The sequence below is a fragment of the Pristis pectinata genome, chromosome 29, assembly GCF_009764475.1.
Source record: "Pristis pectinata isolate sPriPec2 chromosome 29, sPriPec2.1.pri, whole genome shotgun sequence".
NCBI classification, from domain to species: Eukaryota; Metazoa; Chordata; class Chondrichthyes; order Rhinopristiformes; family Pristidae; genus Pristis; species Pristis pectinata.
The window spans coordinates 60,777-84,870 of NC_067433.1; the positions used below are offsets into that span (position 1 = coordinate 60,777).

The 24,094-nt window shown below is 42.3% G+C and overlaps 1 protein-coding gene across 1 annotated transcript in view; it reads left to right on the forward strand.

Annotated features, from left to right (window-relative positions):
• The first annotated feature begins 896 nt into the window (after positions 1 to 896).
• The window catches only part of LOC127584350 (aspartate aminotransferase, cytoplasmic-like), a 28,884-nt gene continuing 5,686 nt past the window's right edge, over positions 897 to 24,094 (forward strand). Inside the window, exons 1-8 of the mRNA XM_052041069.1 lie at positions 897 to 1,014; positions 3,345 to 3,526; positions 6,952 to 6,977; positions 7,010 to 7,061; positions 9,035 to 9,139; positions 16,501 to 16,651; positions 20,765 to 20,930; positions 23,581 to 23,723. Coding sequence (XP_051897029.1) covers positions 897 to 1,014; positions 3,345 to 3,526; positions 6,952 to 6,977; positions 7,010 to 7,061; positions 9,035 to 9,139; positions 16,501 to 16,651; positions 20,765 to 20,930; positions 23,581 to 23,723 — 943 coding nt within the window. The remainder of the gene's footprint in view (positions 1,015 to 3,344; positions 3,527 to 6,951; positions 6,978 to 7,009; positions 7,062 to 9,034; positions 9,140 to 16,500; positions 16,652 to 20,764; positions 20,931 to 23,580; positions 23,724 to 24,094) is intronic.

Genomic DNA, 24,094 nt, shown 5'->3' on the forward strand with positions numbered 1-24,094 from the left:
AATTTTTCATGGAATCATATGGCACAGAAATGGGCCCTTCGGCCCATGCTGACCATTTTGCCCATGTACACTAATCCCATTTGTCTGCATTCGGTCCATATCCTTCTATGCCTTGCCTATTCAAGTGTTTGTTTAAATGCCTTTTAAACCTAATAATTATATCTGATTCCATCACCTCTTCTGGCAGTTCAATTTGTATAAAACAAAATTCCTCAGATCCCGTTCAAAACTCCTTCTCCTCGCCATAAAACTCTGCCCTCTTGTTTTTGATATCCCTGCCATGGGGATGAAAGATTCTGCATATCTACCCTATCTATGCCTCTCATGAGCTCATATACGTCCATCAGGTCAACCCTTGGCATCCTTCAGTCCAAGGAAAACAAAACCAGCCTGTCCAATCTCTCCCCATAACTGAAGTTCTCCAATCCGGGAAACATCCTGGTGGATCTCCTCTGCACCTTCTCCAGCAGAGAGTGGTTGGAGTCTGGAACATGCTGCCGAGGAGGTGCTGAAGGCAGAGACTCGCAACATTTAAGGAGCATCTGGACATGTCTTTGAATCACTACGGCCCTAATGCGGGTGAGTGGGTGGGTGGGTGCGGGTGAGGGCGAGTGAGTGGGTGCGGAAGAGTGGGTGAATGGGTGGGTGGGTGCGGGTGGGCACCAGGCGATGAGCCCGTGTCTCTTGGGTTTATCCTTTCACTGTTGTTCAACGGTCTACCGCAGCCTATAGGAAGGTGGTATTGCGGGCTGCGAGCCCAGCCATTGGTTGGCTGCAACCAATAGAATGCCCGTATCCCCAGCCGTGCTCACTTCCAACCAATAGCCGCAACTGATTGGATGTGACGGGAGAGGGGCGGGATCTCCACACCGCGGTTGCCGTGGAGACGCGGCAACATGGCGGGCGTGTCGGTGTTTGACGGGGCTCCGATGCTGGCGGTGATGAGGCACAAGGCGCTGAACCACGCGTTCAACAGGGATCCCAGCCCGCGGAAACTCTTCCTGGGGAACCGGGGTGGGGAACGTGGAGGAAGTAGTCGGGAGGTGGGGTGGTGGTGAATGGGAAAAAGGAGTAGGGGGTGGATGGGAATGGGGCGAGATGGCGGGTAGTTGGGAAGAGGGAGAAGTGGGGGTGGAAGGCAATGGGAGGAGAGGTGTGGATGGGAATGGGGAGGAGGTCAGGGGGTTCAGTGTTAGGACGGTGCTGGGTATGTGCTAGGCTGGGAGGGGGTTGAGGGGGAGGGCTATGGTGGAGAGTGGAGTTGTGGGCCTGGGGTATTATGGTGCTGTGGTTCACCGTTTCCCATATATTGCTCTGGGATCTTTTACCTTCTGGGAGGACAGGCAGGCTTTAGTTTCACTTCTCATTTGTGGCAGTGCAGACCTCCCGCAGCACATGGAATGTGTCCCATGAAACCAAAATCAAAGAAGAATTTTAGTTGCTGGAAGTATGAAATGAAAACAGAAATGCTGGTAATATTTGGCATATCAGGCACAAACTGCAGAGACAAACAGAATTAATATTTTACATTAATGATGTTTACAGAACAGTTCTGATTAAGAGTCTTTGATCTGAGGTATTAACTCCATTTCTCTTTCCACCAATGCTGCCTGACCTGCTAAGTTCTTGCATTTTCTGTTTTTAGTTCTTGTGAAACCAAGGTCTTGGGTCTTTCTACCTCACTGGTGAGCCTGCTTCCATATCCTAAATGGACTGCAATTCCAAAGATTGTTATCACAAGCAGATGAGACCATGAAAAAGTTTTTGATAAATGGACTGCAGATTTAAGACTAGAAGTCTTGTTTATAACAAGGATTATGAACTTTTCACAATATAGAAATTAATACTTTAAACAAGGCCTACTGAAAATAAATCTTGTGAAGTTCAACCTTTAGTTCATTTTGAAATATTCTCGTAAGAAACATAGCAAACAAATTCTCAAGGAATATACGACCACAATCTCCAAATGCCATTCTGTCAACAACACGTTGCATGCCGTGAAGTTGCCCCGAATCAGAATATACAAGTGGGATTGGAATGATTGTGCAACTTAGAGTTGTCGTCTTACAGCATGGATACTGGCCCTTCAGCCCAACTGGTCCTTGTCAACTTTTGTAAATATTATTAAGTAAAGCCTCAGTTTTGAGATCCTGTGACCCCGAAGACATTAGAGACCCAGGGAAAACAAACTGATGTTAAATTTTTGAAATACTGTAACTTGGTCAATAGTATTTTTTTCCATCGTGCCAACCAGAGAAAGACCCATTTTTGCCTATTCTCCGTTTCCTGCTAGCCAGTCAATCTTAAATCCATTCCAATATGTTACCTCCTGCACCATGAGCTTTGATTTTCCACAATAACCTTTGACGTGGCATAAATACCTTCTGAAAATCTAGGTAAAACGTGACAATCAGTTCCTCTTTATCTACAGAATGTGTTTCTTCGTCAAAGAATGCCAAGAAATCATACCTATACTATTGAGTATAGGTATGTCAAAGGAAAATCAAGCCTATAAACTAACTTTAAAACAGAAATTAGGTTTTCTATAGGGGGGTAGAATTAAATTTTCAATATTTTGCAGTTTGGACATCAATGGATTGAGAGAACGGGCTCATTATGAAATCTCTTCTCACTGTCAACGTTCAATCTTTTTTTTGTGTGAAAAACACCACTAATCTTTCATCCATGATCACATTGAATGGCAAAGCTGCTTCAGGGGCTGTGTGGCTTCTCTTCTTTATTTTGTGACTTGTAGTTGCCTTTAACAGTCCAAGGTACTTGTCAAAAGACACCTGAGAACCAGCCAAGTAGGACTGGCAGCTGACCACCCGAATTGCGGTCATAGATCTTAGAATTATGAGTGGAGGGGGCATTACTATGGGAAGAAGTTGGTATGGGTTTCAACTGCCTGAAACCATGTCCACCAAGTGGTGGGGCAGTAGATGCCGAGTGATACAAGAAGCCAGAGGAAGAAAAGAGAGCTTGGAAAGTAGAGCTCGAATTCTCAAAGAGCTGTTGTAGGCCTCCAGAGCTGGGGAGGAGTGAGGGGAAGGCCGCAAAGGGTCAAGCACAGGGGAGGACTTGAGGGTTGCGTAAGGGGATACTAGATGGTGGCCTGGTAACCAATTTAAGTCAACAAGGATGGTCAAGAGATTTGGTTTGATACAAGATGTCTTGCAGATCCTGTTGGACTTCGAAAATTAGAAGCTATTTATTTAGGGAGAGGGAGACATTTTTGTGGAGATTGATTTCCAGAAAATGGAACCAATGTAGCCAAAAGTAAGGTGATGGGCAGAATGAATGCACCAAGGCCTGTTACAACATGGAGTTATTGGTGTTTGCAGAATACTGTAAGGATGATGGGCAGCCCACAGTTCTCCCAGTGGTGAAAAAGGTTCAACACCACATTGTCAACGATCCAACACTAAACCATGAGTATCTGCCTGCTCTGGGACTCTCAGAATTCAACAGGGCAGCAACTGCTTTATTATTAGGCAAAGGCAGCATTGCTATTGTGGAAAAGAGGGTGAGTTGTTCATTTCAACTCCTGTTTTAACAGGTACTTAAGTAATTGTTATGACTGTTAAATTGCCAACCCTGTGGATGTATTATCTTATTTATAAAACAAAGTAACAAAATGCATTTCCTGAAAAGAATGTTATTATTTTGATTGAAGATCTTTTATCTGTAGCTTTTAAAATTTTTTTAAAATGTGCACGGGAGTACAGTTTCTCATACTGATATACTGCAACTCATCTCAAGACAACTACAGTCCACAGTATGGAGCTTTCTCCTTGTTCCATTGAATCAATCAAAATGAAGTTTGGAAGTGTAACACTACAGATATGTAATTATTATAGCATTCCTAGGACAAATTCCTATTCTTACAACTCCCTCACTGGAGTAACCTCATTCAAAGTTGAGTATAAGCACCACCAAGTGGTGGGCCATAAATTTCTATATGGACAGCTGTGCCTTCAGCACTCAAGGCACCATGTTCTAGAATTCTCTCCCTAAACCTAACCACTTATCACTACTTCATTAAATCCTGCTATTTCACCATACTTTTGGTAACGTGTTCTTTAGTCTTGTTACATACCGATGTAAAACAACTATGATTGCTTCAAGATGTTAAATCAATGCAGCTGGTTGAAGGATAGATACTGACTTTGTACCATTGATACCTTTGTGTTTTGGGGCAGGGAGGTAGCTCAGCAAGCTCAAATTAAAGGAAAGCTAGTGGGTGTTTTAAATGTGGGACTTTGTACTAACTGGTAGAAACACAAAACTGTCTGAAGCTTGGTAAGTGGTTTTGTTGGTGGATGAAGAACACACGGGAAGGCTTCCATAAAACAGGGATAAAGGGAAAGAAAGTCAATCAGATTGCTTACCACGTCTTCAATGTCTCTCAGGCTGACAGTATACAGGTACCTGGAGGCAATAGTGCTTTGTTCATCGGCGCCCAGTTTCTCCGTCAGTGGTACAGCGTAACCTCTCCTAAGACAGCTAGAGTGTATGTCTCCATCCCTTACTGGGGTGAGTCCTTCCTGTCATTACACAAGGGATTTGTATTATTATTTTGTACTTTTTTGCCTTGTTGGCTATTTGGAGTGCAAACTGTAACAATCTTTATGAATTGGTTTTATTTTTATTAATCCATATTTGTAAGGATCATACATTGATATAAATCTCATTTTCCTTTTGTCAACCCATTTGAAGTAGTGTTTGTGATGATAGAGCAAACAGGGCAGTGGAAAGTGCTCTTACTTATGAACTGTAAAGTTGTGGTTCAGTCCCAGAAAATATACTTGGACAGGATAACCAGCTGATGGCCCAGAGCAAGACAGGAGTGCTGCTACAACAGAGTTCAGACATTAAGTCAAAGACCTGTTTGCCTTCTCAAGCAGACACACAAGATCCTATGGAAGAGTTTGGCGGGTCATTCCTTATTCTTCAGTCAATATTAGTGAACAACAGATTGTCCACTTCTCTTTCCATTGCTGTTTGTTGGTTCCTGCTGTGCATATTGCTTGCAATATTTCTTCTTGAAGAGGTCCTGTGCCTCTGATGGGCTTTCCGTCTGTCTCTTTTGTTCTGGTTTGTTTTCTGTTTCCCTTCTTGTCATTGATAAGGTGTTAACTAAAACTCATGTACATGTCCTTTTCTTTGACTCAAAAGCTTATCCCACCGCCAAATCGTGGCCTCACCCTGTTGGATACATTCCCTTTGTCCTAGCCATTCCTCTGCCACACACTCTGCATTATAAAGCCAAACTGTTTTCTCTTTCCCGGTTGAAGGCTATTGCCCGTTTCTTTTCTGCAGATGCTACCACACCTGCTGAGTGTTTATAGCATTCATATTTTATTCAGATTTCCAGCATCTGCAGCCATTTGATCTTAATTTATCAAAGAAATGTCATTTTCTTAAAAAACAATAATATGATTTTACTATCTCCTTTCTTAAAACTAGATTATCTCTATATTCATAGAAAGACCTTCAATGGAATTTTCAAATGCACTCCCCATTGTGGATAGTGATGTTGTGGTAATTTAGGGGCCTGAACCAGTGATCTGGAATAAGCAATCAAATTCCACCATGACAGTTGTGCAAATTAATTTCAGCTACATAACTAATCTGGGATAAGCAGCTAGTATTAGTAAGTAATGGTAAACATGCTATTAAAAAAATCTGGTTCTCCTGTATCTTTAAGGGAAGTAAAACTGTGGACTTCACTAGTCTGATCTCTGAATTTGCCACTATGACAACTTTCACTTTGGGCACCTACTAAAGAACATGAGTCACCACTACCTTCTCAAAGGCAGTTAAGGAAAGATAGTCAAACTGAGTAATGAACTTTCCATTAACACCTACATCCATGAGAACATTTTGGAAAAAGTACTCAAGCACAGAATCATTGGTCCAGTCATTGTAAGACTGCAAGCATCAGACACCTTCAAGCTGCCCTTCAAGTCACACACCATCCTGACTTGGAACTTTAATCACCTTTCCTTAATTGTTGTTGTCAAAGTCCTGCAACTCTTGACTCAACAGCATCTTCATGACAAAAGCTGCAATAGGTCAGGAAGGGACCTTGCCAGATTCTTCTCAAGGGCAATCAATGCCTGTCCATCCCACATCATGTAATCAATCAAAAGCAGAAGTATTACATTGAACATAGAGGGTACATTGCAGGAACAGGCCCTTCAGCCAAACATGTCTGCCAATCTAAACTAATCCCATCTGCCTGGATGTGATCCATATCACTTTATTCCCTGCCTATTCATGTGTCTGTCTGAATGCCTCTTAAACATCACTATGGTATATGGTTCTACCATTTCCCCTGGCAGGGCATTCCAGCCACCTATACTTTGTGGAAATAAAAAAAGCTTGCCTTGCACATCTCCTTTAAACTCCCCTCTCAGTTTAAAGCTATGCCCTCTAGTATTTGCACTCTGGGAAAAGACTGTCCCTGTCATAATTTTATATACTGTACCTTCTATCAGGTCGCTCCTCAGCTTCCAAGGCTGCAGAAAAAAAAACAATTTAAGTTTGTCCAACCTCTTCTTATAACTAATACCCTCTAATCCAGGCAGCATCCTGGTAAACCTCTTCTGCACCCTCTCGAAAGCCTCTATATCCTTCCTATAGTGTGGCAACCAGAACTGCACACCTTGCTCCAAATATGGCCTCGATAAAGTTTTATACAGCTGCAACATGACTTCCTGACTTTTGTACTCACTGCCCTGACTGATGAAGACAAGGATGCCATATGCCTTCTTTACCACCCTATCTACTTGTGTTGCAACTTTTAGAGAGCTATTGCACCCCAAGATCCTTCTGTAAATCATGCCATTTACTGCATTGTGGGCATTTAAGTGGCACACTGTTAAATTTATCTGTTCCTCAATGATTTCTGAGTGTGCATAAATTTCGTTTGATTTGTTTATGTAGAGAATCATGCATCTGCCTTCTTCGAAGTTGGATTTGAGGTTTATGGCTATCGTTATTGGAACAATGATAAACTTTGCTTGGCCTTGCCCCAGTTACTGGAGGACCTGGAGGTACGTGAAACCAGATCATGATCCGGCAGATGGAGATCATGTAATGAACCCCATTAGTTAGACTGTTCCCTCATTCTTCAGCTCAAAAAAGATTTGGACTGAATTTCTGGAAGGTATAGATTCACAGAGTTAGAGTTATTCAGCACAGAAATAGGCTTTGGCCCAACTCGTCCATGGCAACGAAAATGTCTATCCAAGCTAATCCCACTTACCTGTATTTGGCCCATATCCCTCTGTTTCCTACCCACATACCTATCCAAATGTTTTTTTTTAAATACGTAATTGTATCTGTCTCTACAACCTCTTCTGGCAACTCATTCCATATACCCACCACTTTGTGTGAAAAACTTGTCCTTCGGATGCCCTATAAATATTTCCCCTCTCCCCATAAACCTATGCCCTTCGCTTTAGACTTCCCTGTCCTGGGAAAAAGACTACCCTATCTTTATAATTTTATAAACCTCTATTAGGTCACCCCTCAATGTTCTTCACTCCAGGGAAAACAGTCCCAGCCTACCTAATCTCTCCAGATAACTCAAGTCATCCAGTCCAGGCAACATCTGAATCCTTTCTGCACCCTCTCTGGCTTAATCACATCCTTCCTACAGCCAGGCAACCAGAACTGCACACAATACTCCAGGAGTGATCTAACCAATGTTTTGTACAACTGTAACATTACATCCAAATCCTTGGACTCAGTGCCACAGCTGATTAAAGTGAGCTTGCCATACAGCTTCACCACCCTGTCTAACTGTGTTGCAACTTTCAGGGAACTATGTTCTTGTACCCCCTAGGCCTGTCTGTCCAACAACACTCCCCATGGCCATGCCATTCATTGTGTTTGTCCTGGCTTGCTTTAACTTCCCAAAATGCATCACTTTTGCACTTGTCCAAGTTAAATTCTATCTTCCATTCCTTTTCCCACTTTCCCATGTTCAAGTAGAAATAGAGGCATCGAAGGTAACAAGGCATCGGACCTCAATGAGCAATAGAACTTGTTGCTGCAGTTTATCTCCAGTTAAAAAAAGGCAGGAGAAAATTCAGAAAAAAAGTGTTAAAAGCCTCTAAGGTTTGCCCAAGGAATGAGACTCCACAGTTTCAGTTGTTTTCTTTCTGGGCTGAAGGTTCAGGAATGCAAATTCAATCATTAAAAGGGTCTGCATACATTGTTGTAGAATGCCAAGCCAATAAGGAGATATGGGGACAGATGATCAAAGACTTAGTTTTAATGAATGTCTTATAGGGGGAAAGAGGGGTAGAGAGGCAGAGTGGTTTGTTGGGGGATAACTGAAGCGACAATTGCCATTGGAATTGGGGATGTGGAAGAAACCGTAGTAGGAGGGGCACCCACTCTTGAAGGGTTACAGTGCAAGATCTTTTTTATTATATATACATATTCAATTCTGGAATCGAAGCATTACTGTCAAGGTTACTGTTTATTGCTCATCCCTAAATGCCCTTGAATTGAGTAGCTTGCTAAGCCATCTCGGAGGTTATTTAAAAGTCAACCACACTGGTGGGTTCAGACTTGATCAGCTAATGAGGCAGATTTTCTCCCCTGTAGGGAATTAATGAGCCAGATAAGTTTTTACAACAATTCACTATTTTACTGGTATTTGTTACTTATGATTAGCTTTTTTTTTTAAAATTCCAGAATATTTAATGAATGTAAATAGTCATGGTGGGATCAGGCCTCTTACTTACCAGTTTGATAATTTAATTACTGCACCACCATCTAATGGAGAGAGTTGAGGGACCGGAAGAATTTGAAAACAAGTGAGGATTTTAAATATGGAGGAATAGTTAACTAGTAGTCATTGTAGGTGACTAAGCATGGACATAGGGAAACCTGATGGTGTGAGTTAAGATGAGGGTAGCAGAGATCTGGTGGCCTCAGATTTACAGAGTATAGGATAAAAAGTTGTCAGGAATCCAGTAGGAAGGCATCATGGGTCCTTCTGCTCCTTCACCAGAAAGCACCAGATTACTCCATAGTGTTGTTAAACATGGTAGCCCATCGGCCAACAGCAACTGATCCAACTCCAGCTGAATGGATGCAGATCGCAGAGGTCATGAAGGTGAGGAGTGCAAAGTCATACAATAGTGGAGTGTATCCTACAGCATTACTAAATTGAAGGGTGCTGCTAGTGAGAAATATCCGTTTCTCACTTTGGTTTTAGTGCTTAATTCCTAAACTTTTAACAGAATTCCATTGATGTTGCATATAATGTGTTGGAAGAGTATGATGGGATTGTGTTGCAGGAACTAATTGACACTTCCAGGAAATGTGCATTGCTTCAATGTCCTAAAGTATTACCAATAATCACCCATAGCCATTTCTACAGTTAGTTGATGAATATAAATTGTTTATATCCAAGATGATGATACTATTCATGGATAATTTTCAGAAACTCAGTTCATAACACCATTTAAAGATGGTTAAGCTACAAACAACAGTTTACATAAAGATTTTCCACTCTTTTGCTCATCAGTATTCATTATATTCTTTCGTTGGCATCTGCCACCATGGACAAAACAATGGGCTTAGGAGGGACATAGAACAGTACCTTTGGTCCATGATGTCTGCGCTGAGCATGATGCCAAATTGGACTGATCCCTTCTGCTTGCAAATGATCTATATCCCTCTATTTCCTGCACATCTAAAAGCCTCTTGAATGCCACTACTGTATCTGCTTCCAATGCCACCCCTGACAGTTCCTTTCAGGCACCTACCACACTGAAAAATATCTTGCCTCATATCCCCTTTAAAAACTTATCCCCTTTTAGCTTAAAGCTATGCCCTCTAATATTTAACATTTCTACCCTGTGAAATAGATTCTGGCTGTCTACCCTATCTATGCCCCTCATAATTTTATAACCTTCAATCAGGTCTCCCCTCAGCCTCCAATGCTCCAGAGAATACAATCCAAGTTTGTCCAAACACTCCTAGCCAATAGCCTCTAATCCAGGCAGAATCCTGGTAAGCCTTTTCTGAACCCTCTACAAAGCCTCCACATCCTTTGTGTAATGGGGCAACCAGAACTGCACGCAATACTCAATGTGTGCCTAACCAAAGTTTAATACAACTGCATCATGACTTCCTGACTCTTGTACATTATGCCCCTAGCAATGAGGGCAAACATGCCATACACCATCTTGATCATGCTATTTACTTGCATTGTTCTTTTCAGGGAGGCATGGACTTTGACCCCAAGATCCCTCTGTACATCAATGCTGTTAAGGGTCCTGCCATTAACTGTATACTTTTAAGATAGCTTTATTAGTCACATGTACATCGAAACACAGTGAAAAACATCTTTTGCGTAGATTATTCTGGAGGCAGCCCGCAAGTGTCGCCATGCTTCTGGCACTAACATAGCATGCCCACAACTTCCTAACCTGTACATCTTTGGAATGTGGGAGGAAACCCACGCAGACACAAGAAGAACGCACAAGTTCCTTACAGACAGTGGCCAGAATTGAACCCAGGTCGCTGGCGCTGTAGTAGTGTTATGCTAACCGCTACACTACTTTCCCCCTTGCATTTGACCTCCCAAAGCGCAATACCTCACACTTTCCTGGATTAAACTCCATCTGCTATTTTCCCTCCCATATCTGTAACTGATCTATATCCCACTATATAGTGGGATATAGATCCGTCCACAACTCCACCCATCTTGGCGTCATCTGCAAACTTACTAACCAATCCATCTATGTTTTCAACCAAGTCATTTATATATATTACAAACAACAGGGGTCCCAGCACTGATCCTTGCAGAACACCACTGGTCACAGACCTGCATCCAGAACAACATCCTTCCACCACTAAACTGTGTCTTCAATAGGCAAGCCAATTCTGAATCCAAACTATCAAGTCACCGTGGATCCCATACGTCTCAATCTTCCTGATCAATCTGCCATGAGTGACCTTGTCAAACGCCTTACTAAAGTTTATATTGACAACTTCCACTGCTCTATCAATCACCTTGGTCACCTCCTCAAAAGCTTAAGTTTGTAGCACCTGAGCTGCCCTGCATAAAGCCATGCTGACAGTCCCTAATTAGCCATGTTCTTCCAAATATGACTAAATCCTATACCTAAGAATCCTCTCCAGTAGCTTCCCTACCACTGATATGAGGCTCATTGGCCTATAATTTTCTGGATTATCCCTATATTCCTCATTAAAGGAACAACATTAGCTACTCTCCAGTTCTCTGGGACCTCACCTGTGGCTAGAGAGGATACAAAATCTTCATGAAATCCCCAGCAATCTCCTTTAACTCTCTCAAAAACCTGGGGATTTATCCACCCTAATTCTCTTCAAGAGACCTAACACCATCTCCTTATTGATGTCAAAATGCTCTAGCATATTAGAATACCCGACACTGTTCCCACTATCCTCCATGGCCTGCTCCTTAGTTAATACCAATAGGAAGTACTCGTTTAGCACTTCTCCTACATCATCTGACTCCAAGTATAAATTCCCCTGCTCATCCTTGAGCAGCCCAACCCTATCTCTGGTCACCCTTTTGTTTTCAATTTACTTGAAAGAATTCCTTTTGACAGATTGAACACATTTAAAAAAAGGCCTTGTTTCAAGAACAAAATCACTCAAAGCAATGCCTCCGCATTGTTCAGTTTCCTCTCAGGCAGAACACTTGATGGATTAGAGGCCAGAACATTCTAGATGTTGGAATGATGCAAGAAACAGTCATTCCCAAAGTGTGGTATAGAGACAATGCTTAAAATTTTTTTTATATACAGTATATATAGGTTCACATGTGTGGTCTGATTATTTCAAACAGTATAACAATGCAAGTGAATGTAATTAACATAAGGGACTCAGTAAAGAACCAAAGCAGAGAAGTTTCAAATATGAGTAGAAATAATGTTTACTCAAAACAGTTCTGGGCCATTAACGCCCATCAAATCTTTGTTACTAGCGCAGCCACTTTCCACTGACTGGCAGGTACCAGACAGGTTTACCATATGATTCTTCAAGACAGTCAGTATGTAATTGCAATTGAATTGGTTGAAATTTCCACAATAACCAGAGTCCATCCTTACCTTTATATGTTTGTGGAAGTTTCATGGTGACTAAATTCACCCCCCTCCCCACCACCACCACTAACATGAGAACTGTGTCTTGCTGGGCAAGGGGCTGGAGTTGTGTATGGTTACAAAGGGGAGTCTATTACTCACCTTTGTTAATGTGAGTGGGGAGCAGGCGGATCTACTTGCTGAGGGATATTCATCCGAGGACCTCTTGAATTGAGTTTATAATTGGGCATTTGGACAAACAGATCCACAATAGCATTTAAAAACAAAATAGGCTTTTTATAGATGTTCTTGAAGAAATTTCATTGGTTATAAAAGGTCATGAGAGGCAATTGACTCACATAGTATAATCTGAAATGTGATGTTGGAAGAAAGGGATCTGGAGTCAGGGAGGATGTATGTTTACACATTTGTGAAACTGTCAGGACAGGCCAAGGAGCTTGAGAAAAACAGAGTCCTTGTTTCATGAATAGGGGGAATGGAGCAGCAACAAGGAAGTCCGTCTAAATCTTTACAAATTTCTAGTTAGAGTCATAGAGTTATATGGCATGGAAACAGGCCCTTTGGCCCAGCTCGTCTATGCTGACCAAGGTGCCTACCTGAGGTAGTTCCATTTGCCTCATATCCCGCAAACCTTTCCTATCCAGGTACCTTTCTAAATGTCTTTTCAATGTTGTAATTATACCCACCTCTACCACTTCTTCAGGCAGCGCGTTCCATATACTGTGTGGAAAAACTAGTCCCCCCCACCCCATACTCCCTCTAAATCTTTCCCCGTCACCTGAAACCTATGCCCTTTAGTTTTTAGGCTCCCCTATCCTGGGAAAACCTGCGAGTGTTCATATTATCTATGCCCCTCATAATTTTATATACTTCTGTAAAGTCACGTCTCAGCCTCCTAAGCTCCAAGGGAAAATAATCCTCTGCCTATCCAGTCTCTCCTTATAACTCAAGCCCTCCAGTCCCACTAACATCTTTGTGATTATTTTCTGTACCCTCTCCATCTTAATGACATATTCCTATGGCTAGGCAACCAGAACTGCACACAACATCTTGTACAACTGTAACATGACGTGCCAACTCTTGTACTCAGTGCCCTGACCAGTGAAGATAAGCTTGCCAAACGCCATCTCCACCACCCTGTCTACCTGTGTAGTCACTTTCAGGGAACTATGTACTTGTACCCTTGGGCCTCTGTTCCACATTACTCTCCGGGGCCTTACCATTGACTGTGCAAGTCCTGTCCTGGTTTCCAAAATGCAACATTTCACATTTGTCTGAGTTAAATTCCATCTGCCATTCCTTGGCCCACTTTCCCAGTTAATCTAGAACCTGTTGTAATCTTAGATGACCTTCTTCACTGTCCACTATACCACCAATTTTGGTGTCATCTGCACTTACAAATCCTGCCACCTACATTCTATTCAAAACATTAATATAGATGACAAATATCAGTGGACCCAGCACAGATCCCTGTGGCACACAGGCTTCCAATCTGAAAAACAACCCTCACTGCTACCATCTTACCACCAAGCCAATTGTGTATCCAGTTGGCTAGCTCACCCTGGATCCCATATGAGTTAACCTTTGAACCAGCCTACCATGCAAGTCCTTGTCAAAGTCTTTGTTAAAGTCCATGTAGACAACTTCTGTTGCCCTTGTCTCATTGTCATTTCTTCAAAAAAAAAACAATCAAATTCATGAGACCTAATTTCCCATGCACAAAGCCATGCTGACTGTTCCTAACCAATCCCTCCCTTTCCACATACAGGTGGATCCTGTCTCTCGGAACTCCCTCCAGTAATTTTTCCACCACTGATATTAGGCTCACTGGCCAATAGTACCCTGACTTGTCCTTGCTCTTAAATAAAGGCACGACATTAGCCACCCTCCAATGTTCCAGTACCTCATCTGTGGCTAAAGGTGAGACCAATATATCTGCCAGGGTTTCGCCAATTTCTTCCCCAGCTTCCCACAATGACCTAAGATACACTTGGTCAGGCCTGGAGAACTTATCCACATATATGTGCTTTAAGACCACCAGCACCTTCTCTTTTGTAATGTGCATATATGCTTCAGGATATCACTGTTCTCTTTCCTGAATTTCTCCATCTTTCATGACCTTCTCCATGATAAATACAGGCAAGAAATATTAATTTAAGATCTCATCCACACATACACAATCACTTTGATCCTTAAGGGGATCTATTCTCTCCCTAGTTACTCTTTTTTTCTTTATATACTTACGGAATCTCTTAGGATTTTCCTTTACCTTATCTGCCAAAGCTATCTCATGTCCACTTTTTCTTCTCCTGCTTTCCTTTTAAGTGTACTCATACATTCCTTAAACTCAAGGGATTCGCTTGATCACAGCTGCCTATACCTGACATATGCTGCCTCCTTTTTTCCCTGACCAGAGCCTCAATATTCCTCGTCAACCAAGGCTCCCTTATCCTGCCATCCTTGCCCTTCACTCTAACAGGAACATGTTGGCCCTGAACTCTCCTTGTCTCACTTTTAAAAGCCTCACCCTTGTCAGAGGTCCCTTTACTTGCCAAAGCCTCTCCCAGTTAACCTTTGTAAGTTCCTGTCTAATGCCATCAAAATTACCCTTGCCCCGATTTGGAACTTTAACTTGTAGACCAGTCCTATCTTTTTCCGTAACTATTTCAAACTAATAGAACTATGGTCGTTGGTCCCAAAGTGCTCACCCACTGACACTTCAGCCATTTGCCCTGCCACATTTCCCAATAGGACATTGAGTGTTGCCCCCTCTCTTGTGGGGCAATCCACATAATGCATGAGAAAACTTTCCTAGACATACTTAACAAATTCTGTCCCATTCCAAGTCTCTTGCACCATGGCAGTCCCAGTCAATATTAATGAAGTTAAAATCACTGACTATTACAACCCTATTATTCTTACAGCTACCTGTGATCTTCCTACATATTTGCTCCTCTAATTCCCACTGACTGTTGGGGTTCCTATAGTACAATCTCATCAAAGTGATCGCCCTTTTTTATTTCTGAGTTCTACCTACATAGCTTCAAAGGACATCCCCCAGGAATATGTTCTTTAAGTGCTACCGTGATGTTCTCCCTAATCAAAAACACATTTCCCCCTCCTCTCTTGCCTCAACCTCTAGCATACCTGTTGCACCTATATCCCTGAACAGTGAGCTACCAGTCCTGCCCATCCCTCAACCATGTTTCTGTAATAGCTGTAGTATCCCAGTTAATACCTGTAGTAAACAGGAGCCTGAAGACCCACTCTCAACATTTCAGGAACAGCTTCTTCCCCTCTGCCATCAGATTTCTGAACAGTCCATGAACCCATTAACACTACCTCGTTATTCCTCTTTTGCACTATTTATTTTTGTAACTTATGATAATTTTTGGCTCCATGTCTTGCATTGTCAATGATAATAAACCCGATTCTGATTAAACATCTGCAGGGGACTGTATTCAGCAAGCGTTCAGCTTTCAGAATGTCAAGGCTTTGGAGTGGATGTAAGGGAAATTTCCTGTAACGGATGAGGCAGCAGTCATGTGGAAGTCCTGGAGGTGCTGGAGTTATTTGCTATAGAGGGAAGGGGGTTATGGGAAGATTTGATAAGAAGTTCAAAATCATGAAGAGTTTTGACAGAGAAATTCAGTAGAAACTGTTTGCAACAGCAGGAGAGACAGTCAACAGAGCACATGGTTTTAAGGTAATGGACAAAAAGGAGCAGAGGCAAAAAAAGAAACACTTTTGCAAGCAGCAAGTTGTTGTGATCTGGAATGCATTGCCTAAAAGAGCAAAGGAGGCAGATAAAAGAGTGAAATTTGAAAAAGACAGGAATGGGACAAGATATACAAGGCTACATGAAGAGGGTAGGAAAAAATTGGATAGCTTTAACAAAGAGCAGGAACAGATACAATGGACTAAAGTTACCCAATGAAACCTCCAGGAACACATCATCCAGATCAGTCAAAATTGACCCTATTAGCGATGCAAGTCATATATTAACCCTCCTGCTTCCAAAATGTTTGATTTCTGCTGGTATTGTGTCCAAATCTTGGGGAATGGACTTTACAATTAGAAGCTAATCTAGGTTGTATAACCCTTTGGGCCTGCTCTGCCATTCAATAAGGTCATGGATGATCCCCTCCCCTTCGTTTTCCTGCCAACTGCCATACCCTCTATTCCCTTTGTGTTTAAAAATCTATTGATCTCACTGTTAAATATACTCAATTGAATATCCACAGACAACAGCTCCCAAGATATCTTCTGGATATGGAAATCTCTCCTCACCTCAGTCCCAATTGATCAATCATTTTGATTATTTACTTGAGAGGTTTGCCCTAAAAGTTCTAACTAATATTTTTCCTTTTGTTTTCAGAGAAAGAACCAATTTCCCTTCTTCTACGCAACTGCTCAAGGTTTAGCTACGGGGGATGTGCACAGGGATGCCTGGCCTGTGCGACATTTTGTCAATGAGCGCTTTGAGCTATTTTGTGCCCAGTCATTTTCCAAGAATTTCACCTTGTACAGTATGTCCCTTACAGCCCCCTAGTACTCAGTTTTTGAAGCAAGCATCGAGGGAAGTGGCAGTATCAAGAAATTAGTGGTAAACCAAGAGATGCCATTGAGAAAGATAAGGAGGCTGAAGTAAAATTTGTGAAGGAGGGGTTGGTGAAGTCAAGGAAGAGGTCGTGTAGTGGCAGAGCTGGTGGTGGGGGTGGCAGGGTTGGGAAGAGTTGGAAAGAGTTGGAAAATATTCATTTGAGAAATCGTAATGTTGGAGGTGGAGGTAGAGACAGATGGAAAGATGAAGGGGAGATTGAATGTTACAGATGGTTACAAATACAGAAACAGCCATTACTTCTGAATAGATTCACTATTGTGAAATGGCTAAGCCATGCATCAAAGATAATGATAAATTCCAGAGCTTAATGCATAAAAAGCTGAAGATTGCCAGTGTTGGGACAAAAGAAGTAGAGAAAAGCGAAGAGTTGTCATAGCGGGAATAAAAATGGATAACTCCCCATAGCCTGAATGGATGCATCCCAAGCTAATATGCGAAGCAAGGAAGGAGATTGTACATAGAACAGTACAGCACAGAAACAGGCCCTTCGGCCCACAATGTTGTGCTGAACTGATTAAACTAAGAATTAAATACCTAACAACTAATTCCTTCTGCCTACACAACGTCCATAACCCTCCATTCTCTACACATCCATTGGCCTATTTAAAAGCCTTTTAAGTGCCTCTATTGTATTTGCGTCCACTACCACCTCTGGTAGCACATTCCAGCCACCCACCACACTTAAAAATTACCCTGCACACCTCCTTTGAATTTACCCTTTCTCACTTTAAATGCATGACCTCTCTAGTATTAGACATTTTGACTCTGGGGAAAAAGATACTGGCTACCCACTCTATCTACGCCTCTCATAATCTTATAAGCTTCTGTCAAGTTTCCCTTCAGTCTCTGCCGCCCCAGAGAAAACAACCCAAGTTTGTCCAACCTCACCTTATAGCACATGCCCTCTAATCCAGGCAGCACCCTGGTAAACGCCTTCTGCACCTCTCCAAAGCCTCCACATCCTTCCTATAATGGGGCAACCAGAATTGAATGCAACACTCCTGATGCTGCCTAACCAGAGTTTTATAATGCTGACCCTTGAACTCAGTGCCTTGACAAATAAAGGCAAGCATGCCCTATGCCTTCTCTACCAGCCTGTCAACCAGTGCAGCTACTTTCAGGGAGCTATGGACTTTGACCCCAAGATCCCTCTGTAAATCAACACTGTTGGGGGTCTTGCCATTAGCAGTGTATTGCCACTTAACATTTGATCTCCCAAAGTGCAACACCTCACACAGAGCTAGATTAAATTCCATCTGCCATTTCTTTGCCCATATCTGCAACAGATGTATATCCCACTGTATCCTTTAGCAATCTTCTGCACTATCCACAATGTCACCAATCTCTATCATCAGCGAACTTAATAACCCACCCCTCCATCCAAGTATATATAAGCAGAGGTCCCAGTACAGATCCGAGGAACACCACTAGTCACGGACCTCCAGCCAGATTAAGTCCCATCGAGCACTACCCTCTATCTTCCATGGGCAAGCCAATTCTGAATCCACATGGCCAATTCACCATGGATCCCTTGCTTCTTAATCTTCTAGATGACCCAACTATGAGGGACATTGTCAAATGCCTTACTAAAATCATGTAAACTGCATCCACAGTTCTACCTTCAATCATCTTTGTCACTGCCTCGAAAAACTCATTCAGGTTAGTAAGACATGACCTGCCCTGCATAAAGCTATGCTGACTGCCCCTAATTAGACCATGGTTTTCCAAATGATCATAAATCCTTTCCCTAAGAATCCTCTCTAATAGCTTCCCTACCAATGATGTGAGACTCACTGGTCTAGAGTTTCCAGGATTATCCCCATTTTGCTTCTTGAAAAATGGAACAACATTATCTACTCATTAGTCTTGTGGCTAGAGAGGACACACAGATCTTGGTCAGGGCCCCAGCAATCTCATCTCTTGCTTCTCTCAATAACCTGGGGCATATCTCAAGCCCTGTGGATTTATCCACCTTAACATTATTCAAGAAACCCAATACTACCTCTTTATCTGAAAATGCCCTAGTATATTAGTACGCTCCTCCACTATTCTAGGGAACTTGATAGAGATTTTTAAAATTCTTGTTGGCTACAGGTGAGGTGCCGTATGGCTGGAGGATAGCAAATATAACACCAATTTTCAAGAAGGGCAGCAAGGATAAGCCAAGTAATTGCAGGCTCATGGGTCCAATATCAGTGATAGGGAAATTACTGGCAACAATTTTGAGACAATTAATCTATACTTTGAAAGGAAGGGATTGATCAAGGATAGTCCACACAGTTTTTGTTGGTGGGAGATCCTGTCCGATTAATTTGATTGGCTTTTTGAAGTAGTAACAAAATACGTTGATGAGGGCAGTGCAGTTGATGTTGTCTGCATGAACTTCAATAACACCTTTGACAAGGTCCCACATGGAAAACTATTGCAAAAGGTTAGACCATGGAATCCAAGGCAAGTTGACAAATTGGATCCATTCAGCTTTGTAATGGGAGACCAGGTGATAGTAGAGGGTTGCTTTTCTGATTGAAAGCTTGTGACCAGTGGTGTACCATAGGAATCAGTGCTGGGACTCTTGCAGTTTGTTTTATACATTAATGATTTGGATATGAATATAGAGGTCTGATTGGTAATTTTGCAGAAGGGACATAAATTGGTGCTGGTGTTGAAATCGAGGAGCATTCTCTGAGGTTACATCATTTGGTAAGTCAGGCACAGCAATGCAGATGGAATTTAATCCTGCTAAGTGTGAGGTGATCATTTTAGGAGATTTATAATGGTAGGACATAAACCATAAATGCATTGACCCCCAAGGAGTATTGAGGAACAGAGGGACCTTGGTGTACATGTCTGATCACCAAAGGTGGCAGCACAAGTATGTAAACAGGTGAAGAAAGCACACAAGACACTTGCCTTCATTAGTCAGGGCACAGAATAAAGGAGGCTGGAGGTCATGGTACAACTTTTTAAAACTTTGGTTTGACCACAGCTAGAATATTGTGTGTCATTCTGGTCACCACACTATAGGAAGGATGTGAATGCACTGGAGAGGGTGCAGAGGAGATTAACCAAGATGTTGCCTTGGGTGGAAAGTTTTGGTTATGAGGAGGTTCTGAATAGGCTAGGTTTGTTTCCCTTGGAGTACAGGAGGCTGAGGGAGGACGTGATGGAGGTTTACAAAATTAGGAGGGGCATAGGTAGGGTTTAGTGAAAAACCTTCTGTGATAATGCTGATGTCTAAGACCAAAGGGCATAGGCTTAAGGTGAGGAGTAAGAGGTTCAGAGGGCATCTAAGGAAAATGGAGGTCGAGGGGAATATTTATCATCCAGAGGGTGGTTACAGTGTGGAACACACTGCTTGAGAAGGTGGCAGAGGTAGGTACTCTCACATCAGTTAAATAGTATCTGGGTGAGCAGTTTATTTGCCAATGTATAGAAAGCCATGGACCAAGTAGTCATAAATAGGATTACTATAAATAAGTACCGAATTGTTGGCATGGAAGTGGAAGATTAAAGGTTCAGCTTGTGTTGTGAGACTCTAAGGCTCTAGCCTAGAATTGGAGAAGTGGACAGTTAATGGAAAGATCTAGAGTCAGAGGAAGCTGGAAATAAAAATGGGTGGAAGATTTGAAAAAGAGAATGAAATGTTGAAGGAGTGAGAATCAATATATAGTGTAGGGTGATGGATTAATTGGACTATATGGGAATCAGGAACAACCAGTAGCACAGTCAGCTGACTGACCTCAAGTTTGTATAGTGGGAGATGAGAGGCTAGCCAGTAGTGTATTAAATTCAGCTTGGTTCTGTGATGTATGGTCAATCCAGTTTTCAGGATCATTTCTCATTTGGTAAAGAAACAAATCTTTATTTTGAGAGGTATTATGCTGAGGGCAGTAAGAGAGTAATAGTACAGAACAGCCATTAGTGTACAAAGTGCTGAACAGGCTATTGGACCCATAGAAAGGAATCCATTCAAAAGTGGCCTGCCTATGAATCTAATAACTTCCCCTCCTTTGCCCAGATGAAAGAGTTGGAAGCCTAACAATAGTTTCCAGGAACAATTACACTCTCATCAGTATCCGATCACAGATGGAGGAACTGGCACGACGAACATGGTCAAATCCTCCATGGTTTGGGGCCCGTATCGTAGCAACTGTTCTGAATAACCCTGCCTTCTTTGCTGAGTGGTGAGGATCAATTTGCTAAAAGAGATGAGAAATAAAAATCTGCTGTGATAAAGATGCTTGTGATACTCATGGCATAATGGCTTGTTCCTGTGTTGTACTGTTCTAGGTTCTATGTTATGTTTTAGGATACAATAATTGAGAGGTTAGTGGATTGTGTTTGCCATCATCTCCACAACTCATAGTAGTTTCTACTGTTCTGTAGGAAAAAAACTATGCAGAGCAAGTTTGCACAGTGTAATAATGAGCTTTGATTGAAGAATAAATATTAGCTAGCACCAGAGATAACTCCGCTGCTCATTTTACAAATAATGCCATACCACAAATGCCAGAAAAGTAGGTGGTTCCTCCCTCAATGTTATATTCTCACAACATCACCAATAGTGCTGAGCAATAATGTTGTGAGAATATTACACAGGGGGAGAAACAGTTTTCAAGAAAGTCAGAGTGCTCAAAGTGTGGTGGTGTGGCTTTACACAACACTCTCACCAGAGAAGTAAATAAGGTGAGGTAGAATGGATCACTGTTGGCCAACATCAGAAAGAAAGTCCAACACACTCCCCCACTTTCATTCTCCTGAAGTCTACTTCATACAGTGGTGTATGAGGTGGAATGTCCACAGAACGCCTTGATGTAAAGGGGTAGAGGACCAATTTCATATGAAGGAAAGTTTTCAAGAATTTGGAGCAACACACAAAAATCTGGAGGAACTCAGCTGGTCAGGCAGTATCTCTAGAGGGAAATGGACAGTCAGATCTTGACCCAAAACATGGACTGATCCACTGAGTTTCTCCAGCTTTGTGTGTTGCTCCAGATTCCATCATCTGCAGTCTCAAAGTCATAGTCATTGAGCACTACAGCATAGAAACAGGCCCTATGGCCCCCTAGTCCATGCCGGCCGGGTTTTCTGCCTAGTCCCATATACCTGCAGCCAGATCATAGCCCTCCATACCTCTTTCATCCATGCACCAATCAAAACTTCTATTGAATGTTACAATTGAACCCTTATCTACCACTTCTGCTGGTAGCTGATTCCACACTCGCACCACCCTCTGAGTGAAGTAGTTCCCCCTCAGATACCCCTTATGTATTTCACCTTTCACCCTAAACCTATGACCTCTGGTTCTAGTCTCACCCAACCTGAAGGGAAAAAGCCTGCATGCATTCACCCTATCAATACCCCTCATAATTTTGTATACTTCCATAAGATCTCCCCTCATTCTCATGCACTCCAGGGAATAAAGTCCTAACCTATTCAACCTATCCCTGTAACTCAAGTCCTCAAGTCCCAGCAACATCCATGCAAATTTTCTCTGCACTCTTTCAAGCTTGTTGATATATTTCCTATAGGTAGGTGACCAGAACTGCACACAGTACTCTAAGTTTGGCCTCACCGACATCTTATACAACTTCAACATAACACCCCAACTCCTGTACTCAGTGCCCTGATTTGTGAAAGCCAATATGTGAAAGGCTCTTGTTATGATCCTATCTACCTGTGATGCCACTTTTAAGGAATTATGGATCTGTATTCCCAGGTCCCTTTGTTCTACCACACACCTCAGAGCTCTATTATTCACTGTGTAAGTCTTAACCTGGTTTGTCCTCCCAAAGTGCATCACCTCGCACTTATCTACATTAAATTCCATCTGCCATTTTCAGCCTATTTTCCCAGCTGATCCAGATCACTTTGCAAGCTTTGGTAGTCTTCCTTGCTGTCAACTACGCCCCCAATCTTGGTGTCATCTGCAAATTTGCTGATCCAGTTCACCCCATCATCTAAATCATTAATATAGATAAGCAACAATGGGCCCAGCACCAATCCCTGCGGCACACCACTAGTCACAGGCCTTCAGTCAGAGAGAACCATCTACCACCACTCTCTGGCTTCTCCCACTAAGCCAAAGTTGAATCCAATTGACTACTTCATCCTGAACGTCAAGTGACTTAACCTTCTGGACCAGCTTCCCATGCAGGACTTTGTCAAAGGTCTTGCTAAAGTCCATGTAGACAATGTCCACCGACTTCCCTTGATCAACTTTCCTGGTGACCTCCTCGAAAAACTCTATAAGATTGGTTAGACATGACGTGCCATGCGCAGAGTCATGTTGACTATCCCTAATCAGGCCCTGCGTATTCAAATACTTATATGCCTTGTCCCTCAGAATGCCTTCCAATAACTTACCCACAACTGATGTCAGGCTCACCGGCCTATAATTTCTCTGCTTATTCTTAGAGGCTTAAACAACTGAACAACATTAGCTGTCCTCCAGTCCCCGGCACCTCACCTGTGGCTAAGGATGTTCTAAATATCTCTGCCAGGCCCCCTGCAATTTCTGCACTAGCCTCCCACAAGGTCTGAGGAGATACCTCGTCAGGCCTAATTTGCCTCAAGACAGCAAAAGCACCTCGTCTTCTGTAATCAGATATGGTCCATAAACTCATTACTCTTTTTCCTCAGTTCAAAAGACTCCGACTGTCTCTCGAGTAAACACGCAAAATACTGATTTAAGATCTCCCCCATCTCTTCCGGCTCCATGCATGGATGTCCATTCTGATCTTGAAGAGGATCAATTTTGTCCCTTACTAACCTTTTGCTCAACTGTCTCCTTGTATCTTCTTTCTTAGGAATTTACTTGCTTTTGTTCCATAGGCAGGAAAATCTGAAGAAAATGGTTGAGCGCCTGATGCTGACTAAGGAGAAACTGAAGGAAGAGTTGCGGACACTGGGAACACCAGGATCTTGGGAACACATCACCAAGCAGGTTGGCTTGTACATTTTTCCTGGATTCACAGGTAAGTGATCAACCAGTTTTGGAGTGCTATATAAGGACTATGCTGAAGATAGGGGAATTCAAACATGTTAATTATATCTAAAAAAAGAGGGCACTATGACACGAGGAGAAGCTCAAATATTTTAGAAATCAACCAGATCAATATCACATTCTGGTGATCCCAAGTGAATGTACATGCTGGTCATCTAGTTACTGCTTAGCAGAGTTCTGGATCATTGACCCAGGTACATGAGTTTAAATCCTGCCAAGGCAGTTGGGTAATTTAACTTAAAATCATTGAGTAAATCTGGAATTTTTAAACTAGCCTCAGCAATAGTAACCATGAAACAAGCTAAATGTCACAAAAATCAAACTGGTTCAGTGAGCATCTTC